This window comes from Squalius cephalus (assembly GCF_949319135.1).
Source record: "Squalius cephalus genome assembly, chromosome: 10".
NCBI classification, from domain to species: Eukaryota; Metazoa; Chordata; class Actinopteri; order Cypriniformes; family Leuciscidae; genus Squalius; species Squalius cephalus.
The window spans coordinates 43,367,698-43,385,300 of NC_137131.1; the positions used below are offsets into that span (position 1 = coordinate 43,367,698).

At 37.2% G+C, this 17,603-nt stretch overlaps 3 protein-coding genes and 1 long non-coding RNA gene across 4 annotated transcripts in view; 1 reads left to right on the forward strand and 3 right to left on the reverse strand.

The window, feature by feature from the left end:
* Positions 1-17,603, forward strand: part of LOC307165431 (G-protein coupled receptor 4-like) — a 706,289-nt gene that overhangs the window by 88,839 nt on the left and 599,847 nt on the right. The gene's annotated exons all lie outside the window — the stretch shown is intronic.
* LOC307166048 lies at positions 10-4,500 on the reverse strand. The gene is made up of 3 exons (XR_013822576.1): positions 4,367-4,500; positions 1,044-1,165; positions 10-720 (listed from the first exon to the last, which is right to left on the reverse strand). It is a non-coding gene; the product is annotated as an uncharacterized lncRNA (long non-coding RNA).
* On the reverse strand, positions 6,606-9,096 carry crygm4 (crystallin, gamma M4). The gene is made up of 3 exons (XM_079882909.1): positions 8,767-9,096; positions 7,892-8,131; positions 6,606-6,890 (listed from the first exon to the last, which is right to left on the reverse strand). The coding sequence occupies exons 1-3, from the start codon at positions 8,773-8,775 to the stop codon at positions 6,621-6,623; spliced, it is 519 nt and encodes a 172-aa protein (XP_079739035.1). The 5' UTR covers positions 8,776-9,096; the 3' UTR covers positions 6,606-6,620.
* sowahcb (sosondowah ankyrin repeat domain family Cb) lies at positions 13,660-16,334 on the reverse strand. The gene has a single exon (XM_079884024.1). It carries the CDS (start codon positions 16,174-16,176, stop codon positions 14,749-14,751), a length of 1,428 nt encoding a protein of 475 aa, XP_079740150.1. The 5' UTR covers positions 16,177-16,334; the 3' UTR covers positions 13,660-14,748.

A 17,603-nucleotide genomic window follows, 5' to 3' on the forward strand; every position in this document is an offset into this window, starting at 1 on the left:
AAGAGATCTGTTCTTTTTTTTTGGTATCTTTAGTTTCATCAGCCATAATCGCAAACACCTCACTTTCCTTGACTTCATTAATGATGGAGACACGCACCATTTCTGCCAATGTGTCCAAAATTTCATTCTGAATATGATGACTTGTGTATTTTGCATTTTGAGGCCCCGCCAATTTCTTCTTAACAGTTGGGTCATGGTTGCCGATGAGATTTAATATTTCTAAAAAGTTTCCCTTGTTGTCAGCATCAGCTGTCTCCCTGTGACCCCTCTGGGATATATTCTGGGTTGCAGTTAACATCAAGACTTCTGCTACAGTTTTTATGTATGTTCGATTTTCCTCTATTTGCTTTTTGTGCTCTTTATTTAATATAGACATTAAAGACGAATCAGTCTTTTTTCTTATTTCAAATTCCTTCCAAGCCATCATTGCATTTATGTGTGCCTCAGACTTTGCATGTCCAGCAAATCCACCATCTCTGAATGTTGCCTTTTTCCAATTCTTATATCCCACAACAGATGTAAAGACTGAATCTGTGTTTAGAAGGCCAAAGTTTCTACAAGCGAAACAGTACACTGAGTCCTGGCACTGGGAGTATTCTATCCATGGGTGTAAATTGTACCATGAAGCTTGAAAGTGTCTTTGTCTGTCACCCTGGAGAGTCCTGGGAAATACTTTAAGGTGTGGCTGGACTGGACCATCAGCTCTTGATGTGGAAATGTCTAGAACAAGAAATAAATGGTGACAGAACAATAATTAGCTATATAAATTATTTTACACATTAGAAAAAAAGACCTTCTTTAATAAACCTGAAAATAAGACTCATTTCATTTCAAACACTATTTATCCCGAAGGGGCAAACAATATAAGCTACTTAAAAACATCATACATTAATAAATAACACAATGTGCACGAAATACATATTAATTATAATCCACTACAAGTGGATACCTGAAAAACAACTAGTCCATACCATATATAAGAATAAATAAATATGTAAATAACAATGTACAAAAATATATGGTATATATGTATATATATATACGTTCACGCTTATAAGCAAAGTATGTGTGATAGGTAGTTTACCTGGAGGTCCTATTGGGTCAGCGTGGTTAGTTGGCTCCTCTTCATTCTCAAAGTCTGTCTCCTGAACTGTCTGAGAAAGTGCTAGAAAACAAAAATCAGTCTCAGTTTGTTTTCATACGCTTTAAAAAGTTTAATATTATTGATTTCTATATCGCTTGTATTAAAACGTATAGCACCAGTAAAGTAGTCAAGTGTGTGAGTGGAGGTATACCTAACATTTCTCCTGGGCTTGTGTTCTCTGGAAATTCTTCTCCCTCACTCTCTGGGTCAGTCTGTTCTTTCTCTCTTTCATCCTGCCTATTATTCTCCTGTGTCTTAGAGTCACTTGGCTGCTTCTTGCTACTCTTCCTGAAGAAGGATGCTATATCTGCTGCCTTTCTCTTCATTTTCCACACATTTCACTGACTGACTGACTGACTGACTGACATATATACACATCAAAACATAAGCAAAACATATCAACATTAACATGTTTGAAAAACAGGATTATTATTGAGCAAAGATTAGATGTTTTTGTTGTAGGTCCCTAATTTTATCTTATCTTGACTTTATCAATAATCAAGAACTCAGCGCGTGACGACGCAAATGATCCGAGTGCAACGGTTATTCACATCCATCTAACGTTAGCGTGTTTACATATAAAAGTAACGTTACTGTACATAAAATCGACTTAGAAGCTAGTAATTATATTGGTATGTTGAATCACATTAAATGTTTTATGATAAAAACATATATTTCCCTATATATTCAGAGATATCATAAACATAGTTCTGAGCATCCGAGTCAGCTAGGTTAATATGAAGCTAGCTAACTGCTCCCTACGTTAACGTTACCTGTTTGTTACACAGGAGCAGAGCCGGACAGTAACGGAGTACATTTACTTGAGTACAGTACTTAAGTACAATTTTGAGGGATCTGTACTTTACTCGAGTATCATTTTTGGGGAGTACTCATGACTTTACTCAAGTACATTTGAGAGGCAAATATTGTACTCTTTACTCCGCTACATTTCTATCCATAACCGTGAGTACCCGTTACTTCTTCTAAAAAAATAATAAATAAAAAAAAAGGAAAAAAGAAAAAGCGAGCGACAGTGCGCGAGAGAGACCGAGTGTGTCTGCGCGCGCGACCGGCTCTCTCTCTCTCTCTGCTCGTTCATTCAGTTAAACATGCGCCCTGTCACAAGCGGCAGTTCATCTACTTTACTCACCGATCAAATAAGACTTTGGCGGGACAAAAATTCACTTTGGCGAGCGCTAAAACAAGTTCAATGCAGGAAAATTCATGCAATTTGTGATTCATGAATTTAACTGAGTAGTACATGACCATGCACTCGCACAAATGGCACCACATACAATTTGAACTCGCACATTCTCAATAAAATGGTCGCATATTTGGTCGCAGTCTGGAACCCTGTGATTTGATTGATGAAAAAAAGAGAAACTCACATGTACACACAATTGTTAGCTGAATTTTCTTTTCTGATATTACACATTAATGTAAGCTGAGCATTTGCGTTGATGTTCTTGAGTATGCGGTGTGTTTAACACAGTCGGGTTCAAATGTGGGTGCAAAAAATCCATTAAAACTCTAGCAGAGGTTTGTCAGAGCGTTGCCATTGTGCTATTGCCTTGTGGGCAAGTGAAAATGTTAAATAAAGCAGCATGGTAAAAAGATGAAAATGACTTGATTTTACTTTCAATTTCTTTACATTCTCCAAGGTATTAACTAGGGGTGGAACGGTACATGTATTCGTATTGAACCGAATCGATACGGGCGTCACGGTTCGGTAGGCTACATGAATTTACACGGAGAATACGGTATAAAAATAAATAAAACTCGCGTGCAAATTAATTAATGTAATGCGGAACTACTGTTAGATACGCGGGTTCTTTAGGGACACCTAATCTGTAGCCCCGCTTTAAGCTAGGTTTGTTTATACCTTCTTATACTGTCTATGGTTTATACTTTTGCCTGCCTCCGCAGCGCGAGCCTCCGCTGACCGTGCGCGCGCCTCCCCAAATGGACGAGGCATTTATACTTAGCGCTCGCCGGTGTATATTCTTTGAAACGACAGGGTGCGACAGGGTGTAATTGTCCTCTAAACCATCAGGAATCAGTGGTTTGAAGTAAGGTAGGCTACACTCGTGAATGTTTATTTTAGTAAAACAACACTTTAGTACACCAAAACCACACAGCAAAATAATCGTGTAAAGCAGTAAACCAGATTATTCCTTGTGACATTAGAAAAAAAAATGGATATGAGAACGTAACCTACAACTAAATTAACGTTATCTTACATAATTTCTAAACATTTTTATTTAGTTTTGTGAACCTTTATAAAACATAAATGGCCATGTTTTATAAAACATGGCCATTTATTTTTATTTAAAGGGCTGATGTCTGCTATTGTAGGCTCATTTTGTTAATGTAAGCAACTAATTTAGACGCAAGAACTGGGTGCCGGTGCTGTGAGATGTACATGCTCGGCCAGATTCGGCTCGAAGTCGTGCGTCTTCGGATCATATGCGGAGCCGTGCGCTAAAAGCCGTGCACTGCACACCGCCAAGCAAAATGTGGCACACCCAACGCGCATGACCGCCCACACCACAATGACGACATTTTTGCTGCGCGCACCCTCGCGCTCGTGCGTCCACACATAAATAAGAGATGCTTTATTTTTAGTTTTATAGCTGATTGTCTTATTTTGTTTACATCTTACTTTACACACTTCAGGGCAGGCTGTTGCAGCTAGCTCAGGGGAGAGACTGTATGACACTAGGTGGTACAGCCTGAGACATGCACAATAAAAAAAAAAATTGCCTTCTGCATTTTTGTTTTGCTTTTCCCTCCATTGTACCGAACTCGTACCGAACCGTGATGTCTGAACTGAGGTATGAACCGAACCGTGACTTCTGTGTACCGTTCCACCCCTAGTATTAACATTAACATTTTTCATAACTCCATGTAGGACGTTTCTGTACATAATTGTAAGCACTATGGCAGTAGTAATGCAATATTTAGAAAATGTACTCTTGTACTCTTGGTACTCAAGTACTTTTAAAAACAAGTACTTTAGTACTTTTACTTGAGTAGACATCTGACTGTAGTACTTTTACTTGTACTTGAGTAAAATTTAGCAAGGGGTATCTGTACTTTTACTCAAGTAATAAAGGCTGTGTACTCTGTCCGCCTCTGCACAGGAGGACAATGGTAAAACTTCACTGACACAAATAGTTGAACGGGACTAAAATAATAATTTATATGACTTTAATAACTCACCTGAAAAGATGTGTTTGTGTGCTCAAACACGAGTTGAATCAGACACAAAAGCGAAGCTTCACTCCTCGTCTCTCTCAGTCCTCGACTTTTTACAAATGCTGGAAAAAAACGCGCGCTACGGAAACTCTCGCGATAGTGCGCCTGTAAGTGACAAGTGATTCAACTGTCGCGATAATTTCGCAGTCCGAACGTAAACGTTTTACCATGATCGATCAAGGTCATTTTGATCAAAATCTAAGAAATTATTATTATTATTATTTATAATAGATCGCAATTACGATCGGGGTGGCCAGTGGGGTGGCCGTGATTATTTCCATGGTGGCCATGGCCACCCCTGGCCACCCCCTAGCTCCGCCCCTGCCGTAGTAGTGAACACGCCTAGAGAGAAATGCACATCATTACATAACCAGAGAGTAGCCTATTTCTTTTCGTTTTAAATTGTTAAAAAGACATTTCTTAAGATAAGAGATAAGAGCTTTCTTAAGATATATTTCATGTATGTGAGGCATATGCTGAGTTTCGTTAAGTTAGGATGAGATGCGCTCCTGTTTACGAGCAGTGCAAGTGACCACGCGGGCGCCTCTATGATTGTTGTCTGCTATATTTGGTATTTGGCAATTGGTTGATAAAAAAAATTATTAAAATTAAGATACAATTTATACAAAACGAAATTCACTTAAAAAAATCGTTTTCTGCAAAACAAAACTTAATTAAGTGGTCAAAATCATGTCTGACCCGCTCCATGTCTCTCGATATTGCGTATACTCGTGTGTGCGGTTCACTTTTCATAATCAACATAGATGAAAAAATAACATTATTATATTTTAACAAAAATGAAACTAAATGAGCTTATTTAATGGTAACAACACAGTAGGCCTACAGACTCTGTATTTGTACAAATTGCTGCACATTCATTTTATTCTGAATTTTGCACACACAAGTTGAAAGGCATTTGTTTGTGCATGCATGTAAAACATGTCTGCAACATTTATCAAGTTCACTGATAATTATGCGTGCATTTATTAATTATTATCTTAATGAATAATGTAACAAGGACGAAGCATGTAAACTGTTTGTTTAGAATTTGGATCGATCATCGCAAATAGATCCGAATGAAGAAACGTACAAAACCATAGGCTATAGAAAATGGGTGGGCCCGGACCTAAATGCCCACCCGGGCCCAATGGTAGCGCCGCGGCTGGTGGTAGCCCTACATCTTACACATCGTAGAAACAAAATAAGAATGGAAACTAAAATATGCAGTATCGCCCAACAGCGCACATTCTATCAGCAGTTCTGGCGCCTCAGTCCCAATACTGTTAAACTCGACGTACGTTCACATCACATGTTAATGCAGCGGTAGAGTTACACTCACAGGACACTGTGTGCACATAACAAAAGTTAATTATTTGCTCGTGCTTTAAAGCTTTGCCGGGTAAACATTTCTTTGGCATTCTGTTCTGACATGATGCACTTTTTCTAAGCGCGAACTGAAGCGCACACTGCCAAACAGCGCCAAACTGGATTTTTGTTGGGTCAGACCCATCTGATATCGAAGGGGGGCTGATAACGCGAGATCAACATGGAGCTAAATGGAAAAAATAGCACAAAACAAGCCACTTTGAAATGTTGCTGTTTTAATGAATATAAAAGTTGGGTGACCCTCCCCCTAGACTAAAAAAAGTTGGATGACCCTCCCCTCAACAAAGAATAAAAAGACATGACCCTCCCCTATTTTCCTCCGGTGGCCCCTTCCATAAATACCGAACGGTCCCTAATATAACATGATATTTCATGACTCTTAAAGCTCTATGTGGGGCAAATGAGCTGTTCTGCTGGGTCCGAAAGTCAGTTTCTCTTCGGTATGGATTCAGATGCACATGTAGACATTATAAAATAATTTTTTTGCAAAATGTTTAGCATTTTTAGTTTGAATTTTGAGCATTTTTCAATGTGAACTGAAGCATTCCATTCATTCCTAAGGGGGTCAAATTGACCCGCGAATGAAGGATTTGTCACTTTTTTTTTTTTTTTCAACCACAAAACTCCTCGAATCCATTAAAAAAAAAATGTGTGTGGGTATTCGTGGTTCAAGTGTGACTAAAGTCTAGGTGTCTTGGACCCCTCTGATGAACACTCAATACTGATCAAAATGACCCGAGGGAAGGAAGAGTTTTAAATGTGACAAACACAACAAAACAAAAAGGAGTATGTAATAATGAAGGTAATTTAATGGATTGTTGATTGATCGTGATTAATTGCAGGGGTCCATGATCCTGCGCATGGAGCTGAACCTGAAGCCCATGTCCCTGAAGCTCCTGTACTCTCCGGGTCTCAGGTACATCATTCTGCCCCGGTACTGAGGCTGCTCGTACATCAGCCAGTGGCCGTCCATCACGTGACAGGACCGCATCTCAGCCAGACGATAGCGGTCCGTCATGGACTCACAGTCGTCCGTGACCTCGTGCATCATCCCGCCGAAGTTCTCCCTCTCGTAGATCCTCATCCTGAAGGGTCCTCGGTGCTGCTCAAACACACACACACACACACAGGCACTGAAACACAACAGGTCTGGAGGTGTTGATGTAACAGGGCATCAATGAGAGTTAACACCCTCTGGTGCATCTTTGACCGAAATTTTTTATATATTTTTATTTTTTACTTTATCGGAATGGTACGAAACTTGGTAAAGGTTTTGGCACTTGCTATGTGAACACAAAAAGATATATCATGGACATGATTCATAAAGGTTAAATGGTCCTGAAAAAATATCACACTTGATCTCCACGCGTCAAGAATGAGCGCATTGTAAATGAATTGGAGGCGAGTTTCCTCTAGTGGAAGCGTTCGGTACTGCAGCCGAACACACTCTCACTGAAAGCTCATTTATGGAGATATCAAGTTACCTCACATTCTGAACACAACTTGTTTAGATTTATGGTTTTGATTTTCTCACAGTTTTAGAGTAAAACATGTTTTTGTAAATATATATTTCATATAAAAAAAAAATGCATAAGAATAAACATAAAATTCTGTAACTTTTTTCACTTCACTTTTTAAAACTTTTTTAACTTCAGCAATAATCTGTCAAGTGCTGTTATTAAAAAGAGATCAAACTTAAGTCTGTTGCTCTAAAAAATTCAAGATTTACAACAGTTTAAGTTGGGAATTTAATTTTCAGGTCTATGCCATAGACTGGTCTCTGCACAAAAAGTGAATAAATGGATTATAAATACAGCGTAAATATAATTTAGTATCATAAAATCCCCTAAAAATACAAAATATTAAATAAAAGAACTATCGAACTAAGATATAGTAGCCTACATTAATTTAATTGAAATATATATTTGTTTTATTTCGGACATATTTGACCGGCACACGAAGAGGGTTAGGGTTTTGATTCGTTCAAAAATGACATATATTTTTATTTCAATTAAATTAATGTAGCCTACTATATTTTAGTTCGATAATGTTTTTTATTTAATATTTCGTATTTTCCCGCTAGCCGAGAGCTGAGCGCTGTACCTGAGGGATCATCCTGCAGGATCTGATGGAGTCGCTCAGGCCCAGTCTCTTGCAGTCGGAGTACTCGCCTCGACGAGCGAAGAACTGGTTCCCCAAGAAGTTGGAGCGATCGTAGACCATGAAGCAGCCGCTCTCCACCCGGCAGGAGCTGCAGCGGCTCAGGAACGAGTTGAGCTCCGGGCAGTCGCTGCCCGTCTCGTACGAGCGGCCCTGGAAGTTTCTGTCCTCGTAGAAGATTATCTAGACCAAACACAAACATCATCGTTTATTAGGAGACCCAGCTAATGTTCTCTCGAAGGTACGAGCAAACGTTTCCCAAGAACTTTTGCTATCTGGTCTTTAACTCTTTCCCTGCCATCCGTGTATTCACTGTTAAACGGTAGGGGGCGCTGTTACGCATCTTCTGAAAGAGTTCAGAGACTCCAGATCAAAACACCGATGGATAAGCAGAAACTAGCGATAGAAGCATATGTAAAATAATCCGATTTTTCAGAACGTTTAGAGAATATTAAAAAGTAATGAAGAAAGACCAACTGGAATGATTCTTTTAACGATTTCATAACCACAACTGCAAACGTTTTGAATGTTCAGAAAACATTGAGAAATAACATTTTCATAATCTAATGGGAACGTTATCAAAACATTCTCAGAACGTTCTCTTAAAGTTCTCTTCCAGTAACGTTAATAGAGCGTTCGTTCAAAGTTATATGGTCTTTAATAATGTTCTCCCACAAGCATTTATATAAAAAATATGATTCACATAATGTTTGCAATGTAATGTTCCATTAACATTCCCATAACCACAACAAAAAGGTTTTTGAGCATTGCTAAATGATGTTTTGATCAGTGTATGTGAACAGTAGATGTTTGCTTACCTTGTTCATGGCTGCTTCTGTGCAGGACTGATCCGCCGCTCCAGCTTTTATACTTGATCAGCTCTGCTATAGCTTTTTGTTATTCAAATAGTCAAAGCTGATGAACAAGCAAGAGAACTTTTCTGTTAATTTCTGCATCTATCACAGGCTTCCAGCTACAAAAACTATTGTGCATCGAATGCAGTTTGTGCCTGAATGTTTTAGAAGATTAATGATCTATTTAGTCCATCATCAACACAATAACAAATAGTGTCTAACACAGCCAATCATTCAAAATCAATCAGAAAAAAAGATATATAAATCCTGCACAATATTCAAATTCATGTTTGCATCAGCACCGTTTCGATCAGTAGTAGTGTGTGGGATTTATATATTTCATAATCATTATTATAGATTAACACGTTGAAAAAGTGAGACATTGACTCCCTCATCCCATCATTAAACCCACTAATTATTGAGGATTTTAACAAAATGCAAAAAAATGTTTGAAAAAAAACAAACGAGTTTAAGCATTTCTGTTCTCCTGTTAGTTTTCCATGATTGCAGCAGAATGTTATGAACTGCAAGAATATTTAAGAGGGTTTAAAAGACTGTTATTCAATAATATATTAATATTCAATAATATCTATCAGATGAGAACATAACTTGAGCTGATTTAATCTGAATTGTGTCTTCATTTCTGCTTATAGCTGAATCACATTGGTTTCGTAACTGATGAACTTTGCAGTGTTGACCTTCACTGAAGTAAACTGGATAACTTTGAACTGAATTATGACACTAATAACTTGACATGGCACATTAGAGTGAGAAAAAATATGAAAAAACATTGTTTATTAGCTTATCTAAGCGAAGTTTTGAGGGTTAGACTTAAAGTTATTACATGAATTATTTATATTGCCTCAGTTATGAACTTGATTTTTGTAAATATGTGTTAGTTGTTTACATCTTTATTTTTAAAACATATATATATAGCATTTTGACCACTTCTGTAGAGCAACCCATATGCTATAAATAAAGAAAAATATAATTTACCATCAGAAATGTGATATATAGCGACTCCTTTCTATGACCATAGGTTGAGATCAGTCTTATTCAAATGATAAATTAATGTGTTTGTGTGTCTGAGAACAAAAGAGATGTGATCTGTGCTGATGATGATGATGATTCAGGGAGATTCTCCATGAGCTGATGTGTGTGTGTGTGTGTGTGTGTGTGTGTGTGTGTGTGTGTGTGTGTGTGTGTGTGTGTGTGTGTGTGGGACAGAGCGCTGAGAACGCTCAAATAGTTTGATCCATCTGAGTGAACACACACAAACAGCTGATCCCACATCATCCCAGCGCTGGACACCGTCACTCCGATCGGCTTCTGTTTGCTGCAGGAAACATTTATTCACATTTATTACTTTGGCAGGCATGAGTGAATTATACAAAATTAGTAGTAACTAATGCAACACATATCCAAAGTTTTTGTGCTAAACTATGGATGCATCTCTTTCAGGTCAATAAGGGCCTTTAACGGCATGCAAGGAAATGGCATGAAATTCCAGGACTATTGAGGACTTTTCGAAGCACCACTTTTTGGTTTCCAAGGACTACAATCAGAGATCTCACTCATCAAACAATATCTTTATTTTTTATTTTTTAACTCAAATTACAGATATAAGGTATCCAAAATACAACTTACCACAAATTTAAGAATATAGCCTATATTCTTAAGTTTATAATGGCTATTGTTGTTAAATAAATCATATTTTATATTATAATGTTAGCGTACTTCATATCCAGAGACGGTCTGATGGGGGTTTATCAGACGGGCCGCAGTGTTAACTTTGCGTGAAGACATTATATTGTTGTTTTTTTCCGAAAAAAATAAACAATTTCATATATATTGTATTTAAATAAGTAAAGCACTTTTCAAGTACCTTTTCATAAATATGGCTGTTTTCAAGGGACTTAAATTTCAAAAAGTCAAATTCAAGCACTTTAAAGGAACAATCTGTAATTTTCGCCACTAGGGGTCGCTAACCTCTTACAACAACAAAGGCGTAGATTGATGACAGTAACGTTAATGATGTTTATACAGTTTATGAGTGAATACATTGATGTTTTAACATGACTGTGGTGGGGCAGGGCGCGAGTGCTAATGAGAGACAGATATCAGCGCCACACGCGAGTTCATTCGACCGAACTAACTTACCCGCAAGTGCTGAATACTCACACAGGTCAGTTTATTAGACGAATGCAACTTGTGAGGGAACGCAGCGCTGTTTCACTTGGTCTACACTATCACACTAAACTGCATTTGAGTGTGTTAAAGTTATAATGTTATTCTGTGTGTTAGTTTGTCTGTATGAGACTAGCAGTGAGCTAGATCAACATTAGAATAACACACTGATCATATTCTAACATTTCATCATGTTGAGCTATATAATATTGATTAGTTTTATGTACATTTGCTCACCTGTCTAATAAAGCTCATGCAAGAGCGGCGTCTCTAAGTTAGCCGCGGACGCTAGCTCTCGGCATCTCGAAAACGCCACGCTGATATTGATCCTCGTTTTAGTTCTCCTTTTGTCCCAAAGTCTGCATGCCATGATCCATAATGTTTGAACGAAACAACAACAGCGTGAGCGCGCCGCTAGACGTAACGCAGTTGTCCACGTCTGTCGCCATGGTTACTATGGCAGTACGAGTGGAAACAGAGATAACGCGGATATTACATCATTGACAGGCGACAAGTGAACAGGGACGAGCCAGAGGATGAGCCTTGTGTTATGTTGGAATTCTGTGCACTCCCCTTATGGTTCGGGTCAAATTGACCCTAATTGGATTCAATACAATTCCTCAAAAATCACACTATGAAAAACAACAAAGATTCAGGTACAAACTGTAAACTTTTAATATCAACATTTGTCAAATATTCCAAAAAATATATATCTGAAGATATGATTTAATGAAAATGTTTTTTAACCATTTTTTTTAAACTGTTTTGTTTGGACAAAATTTGAATATACATTATATTTATATATATTTGCATTTTTTTTTTTTTACTTTTTTTTTTTTTTTTTTTGCTTAGAACATCATAACTGAACAATTAATCAATTAATCTGAGCTAATTTTTCCTGCTGTCTATGTCAAAGTCTCAAGATATTTCAGATATCTTGAATATATATAAATGAGAGCTTATTTTACTATCTGTGTCTGTCAAAGACTTTCATTTGTAATTTGCAATTAATTCTGAACACCATGATTTAGCTTTTTCCAGTGTGTTTGGTTTGGGTTAGAGCACTTTTAGATACACTTACACTTTAGAAGTGGAGTTGATGCCCTGACATACATAAAATAAATGTTTTTATTTTGTGTCTGTACAGTTGCTTTTGAATACCTGCCTATGATGGTCAGATTGACCTACGAACATCACAAATGTAATAGTAATTTTGTTTGTATATGTCAAAAAAAAAAAAAAAACACCAGCATGTTGAAACTTTATTGCTTGTTCATGATGATAAATGTGAAAAAGTCACAAAATATCAAGAAAAAAAAAAAAAAAAGGTTTAATATTATTTCAGGTAGCTTGAAAAAATAAATGATAAGTAATTTTTACCATCTGTGGCTGACAAAATATTTTTCTGTATTGAAATAAGTGTGGAAAACCTAATTTTTTAGCTTCATAAGGTAGTAAAAAAATTAAATAACAAAATATAACCAAGAAATGTTATTATTTTGGTTCCGTACAGTTGCCTTAGAGCGTTAAAATATGCGGGTCAAATTGACCCGCGAACATCACAAACGTAACAGTAATTTTGTTTGTATATGTCAAAAAACACCAGCATGTTGAAACTTTGCATGCATGTTCATGATGATAAATGAGAAAAAGTCACAAAATATCAAGAAAAAAAACATAGGTTAACCAGTACTTCCAACAACTAGAAAATCTAAACGGGTCAGATTGACCCGCAACATAACACAAGGGTTAAAATTGTGCATTTCTCTGAATTTACTAATTCTTGGATACATTTAGGACAATGTAAGTACACAATTAAAAGAAATATATAACATTGTGCAAGTGGTTTTTGGATATTTTGATAAAAAAAAAATCGTACATATTGTACATTTAAGCACCTTGTACGAACCCTGAGAGAAACATAAGCTGTGTTTTCAGAGCCTATAAACACTGTTACGAGAGACACAAAACCCCCAATGAAAGATGGAATGGAATGAAAGATCAAGTTAGATCTCATTCATCAGGGTGTATCCGTACATTATTTGGGAACGCCAGTGTGTGCTGCTTCTCTAACATGGGTGTGTTCAGTATTACACATTCAAAGTAATTGTGCTGGATTATACCCATTACCTGGTTACAGTGTTGCATGCCTGAACTAATTCATCATTCTTTTCTCTTTCTGTCGTCCAACGTTTACCCGGTTAGACGAGTTTCGAGATCTCAGTCTGAAGGCGTTGGCTAATCTGCAACAGATCATCACTGAACTTCAGAGCTCGATGAGAAATATGTCAAATATGATCAGCAAGACCAAGATCTTATTTCAACTTGGAAAGCTTCCGGCAGTAGATTCAGATTTTAATGCTATAGATCGGTCAGTAAGGATTCAAAAACACTTTAGAGGAAGATTTTTTATTTTTATTTTAAACATTGCATAAGTGATTTATCCTTGTGGCTTCACCTACTGGTCAGAAGTGGGCGGGGCCAAGGAGGTGATGATGTGACACTAGCCAATGATGTGTTGACCTGTGACAGAGTGATGTCACAATGTAATTAAAATACAGGAGTCTCTCAGATCAGATTCAAGTGAAGATAAAGTTGAGTTATGAATGTAAAGTCCAGTATGTCAAAAATCATCAAGGGAAATCTGACTCTTTGTGTCATGAGCCCAAAAGTCCCAGTACAAATAGTAAAAAAATAAAAAGCAATGTTCCACAACCCTTGAATCTCATAAACGTCATAAAATGATCATAAAACATTCAAGTTTCAAGGCTCCTAGTTAAATTTAAATGAATATAGAATTGGTGTCACTATAAAATTTCCTTCTGAGAAATAAAGCCTTCAAGTGCATGATGCTGAAAATCGAAAGTGCGGGAAATCTAATACTATTTGATTCAATATCGGATTTATTAATATGTCACAAAAATGTTAAAGGTCTGTCTGGTGGATCGATGGTGTTTCAAAACTGTTTCCTGTTAAAAAAAAGATATCACAAATCACTTGTGATATAACCTCCATACACTATACATATAGCTAGAATAGATACGTCACAATTTTACATTAATTCAGGACACTTAACAGATGTGCTACTCTTCTAATGCAGGTGGGTGTTATTTAGAAGAAAAAAATAATAATTAAAGTCCCACTGTAGTTAGTATTTATTATTGTTGTATCCCTTAAAACGATCACACGTTGATCTGATTGGTTACAAGGTAGTTTGTGACGTCAGAAACACCAGCGATTTCAAAGCGTGTTTTTGAGACTGTCTTTGGTTCACTGCAGTTTTAAGGAGGAAATACTCAGCAATGCTGTCGACTTATGAACTTAAACATGGTTTGTCTTAAAGCATATTAAAAACATCACAGAGACACATAAACAACATTAAAAGCTGGATTTTCACCACAGGGGGACTTTAACAAAAGTCAAGACAGAAATCAGACTATCATAATGCTTTGGAAGACTATTTTGAAATTCAGTTTCACAATAAATATTGTGCAAGACAGGAGATTAAAAAAGCCCCCAGTGACGGGGTCTTTACTCTAGACTCAATTTTTAAGAACCCTTTATGCAGAAAAGTTTCTGAAATGTCTTTGCATAATTATTTCATGTTTAATGCGTCATTTCTAGTGATAGAGAATCTTTTCAAGCTGCATAATTCATAAAATTGTATCAAATCAAAATTAACTGGAACTAAATCCAAAAAGTCCCATGATAGATATGTGAAGTCTATATATGAAGCGCAAATGTAACCTTTTCCCAATGTCACCCAAAGAGGTTTGATTTGGGTCTTGAGAGGTTTGAAGGCTCTTCTGTCGCATCTTTCTCAAACCGGTCCATGAGAGAAGTGCTGTGCACGATCTGCGACCGAAGACGGATTTTATTCAGACTGGGTCTCATTTTAGTAAACGAAGATTTCCTGCGAAGTGAAGATTTCCTGGTCACGCCGCTACTTTCCTCTTCGCTACTGTTTTGTGTTTTCAAAGGTCTGAAGTTGGATTGAATAACCCTCGATAATCTCCAGCGACTCGCGTCTCCGACATCCACTTGATCCGCGTCAGATTCAACGCACGCGCCCGCAATGTCTAGAATGTTCCTCGCGATGTCGCTCTTTAAATACTGATACGCTTTTCTCCCGTTGTAATCGCGAGCTTCCACGTCGGCGTCAAACGCGCCGACTAGCAACTTAACGACCTCGAGATGATTATGCATCGCGGCTAAATGTAAAGGCGTGTATCCCGCGCTGGAGCGCGCGTTGACGTTCAGCGTGATGCCATTTTCTTTCGCAAAGTTGACTAGCATTACGATCAGCTCGTGTTTCCCGAGCTTTGACGCCCAGTGTAAACAAGTGAATCCCGTAATGAAGTCTTTCCTAGTAATGAGGCTGGGATCCCTGAGGAGAAGCCGATGGAGACTCTCCCAGTGTCCGTCAGACGCGCTCATCATCCAGTCATGCTCCAGCGGCTCGAGCGTCAACGACGCGGGCTCATAATCGGCGTCAGGACGCAGACAGTCGCGACTCCTTCCCGGGAGATAAACGGAGCTTCTCAGGCGAACCTGAGGCCAACTGTCAATCAAACCCTGGGCGAAATGTTTACGGCTGAAATCATCAGTTAAATGGTTTTCTTTTCCAGGCTCTGATTCGCTTTTCACTTCATTTCCCAAACTAGTTCCCTCAGACTGTTTCCTCTCTTGTTCTTCATCTTCACTCTCTGATCGGTTTATTTTCAGACTTAAATCAGTTTTATCCTCCTTCGTCGTTTTATTCCCCATGTCAGATTCTGTCGCTCCCTGTGAAAACTTGACTGAAGGATCCGGTTGTGATTTTGCGTATCCAGTTCCGTAACCTGATCCAGGTAACGTTAACATTGACATTCCTTCTTTTACTCCACTTTTGCTGACACAGGCCTCTTGTTGTTGTTCTCCACGGGATTTGAGCTCATTCATTCTGTCACTCTTCTCGTTTGAACGCCTGAATTTCTTTTTGAGGCAAACGTATTTCTCCCCGTTTTCCTCTTTAACGTAAGCCACGCTGTCTACGTACCGTTTAAAGGCTTCCTTTGCCGCTTGTTTTAACGCAGGATCTTTGGGGATTGTAGCTCGAAAATGATCCGCTAAATGCGTGTTCTTCACGCGTCCTCCGTTCGCCTTTATGAAATATAAAACCGTTTCTTGGTTGCATTCGGTCGCCATGGTGTGTGTTCATCAAGCGAAACACTGCCTCTGTAAATCACGGACTATTTAACAGTACATAAATAGATGATATATCCAGGTAAACAGAGAATGCTGCGTTTATCCTTTATTCCCCAGTTAATCTGCTTGATGCTCCTCATCCCCGCCCGCCCTCACTCACTCACTCGGGTCGATAGTTCTCCATTTCTCCCACAGGTGGCGCTGTTCATCTGGAGTGAAAACCAATGGATTTACGAATATTTGACCCTGGACCACAAAACCAGTCACATGGGTAAATTTTAGGCTATATTTAAAAAAACATACATATGAAAGCTGAATAAATAAGATCACCATTGATGTATGGTTTGTTAGGAATAGGACAATATCTGGCCGAGATACGCAGGATATGAATTTGTAATATCAGGAATTACATTTCAACTAGTAAAAACTATAATTCTTGATATCTGTAATTGTATTTTCACTAGTTAAATGTCACCAAAGGGTGCCATTGCTGATGAAATCAGGAATTGATTTCTTACTAGTTGAAATTCAAATTTCATATTTCAGAAATAGTAAAAATGTTCATTTATGATATCAATAATTACTGTTACAAGTAAAAATATATATTCCTTAAATCAACAATTAAATTTTCCCTATTTGAGATGTTAATTTTTGATATCTGAAAATGTCTTTTACAACAAAAATGATGTATAAATATGATGTATAAAATATAAATATAAAAATATAAGGTGACTTGACATTCATATAAAAAAAATTTATAAAAAATTTGCACCAGTAACCACGTAATTATTGATATAAAAAATTATGATTTTTTACTTAAGAATTTATACGTAAGAATTGTATTTCTGAAATAAGAAATCATTTCTTGATATCAACGACTGAATTTGAATGGGAGCCTATGGTGAAAAAACAGTTGCAGATATCAAGAATTATAGTTTTTAGTTGAAATTTAATTTTTAATATCAAGAATTAGCATTATAACTAGTGAAAATTGAATGGTTTATCAATAATTCGTATCCTGGGAATGAATAAAAGTCAAATCAGCTCGACAGGAATGTGTTCATGAAAGATGCCCAATATGTTTAAAGAATGGGAATCATCTTTCAGTCACAGAATAAAAATTAAGAAAGGTAACTGAAACTTTATTTCACAATTCTGACCTTTTTTTCCCCTCGCAAAACTCTGAATTGGTAAAAATTCAAGACATTGTGACAGCCAGCAAAGAAATAGATATATTATAAACTGATATTAGGAAGATATTCATTTTAGGAAAGCTTGTTTCCGCCATGGAATGAAAAAAAGTATCTTTATGAAATTGTGAGTTTGGTGTTTCTATACAAGATAAAAAATTAAATAAAAATCACTATTCTGAGAAAGTTAAAATTGCGAGAAAAAAGTCAGAATTGTGAGATATAAAAATGTCTGAC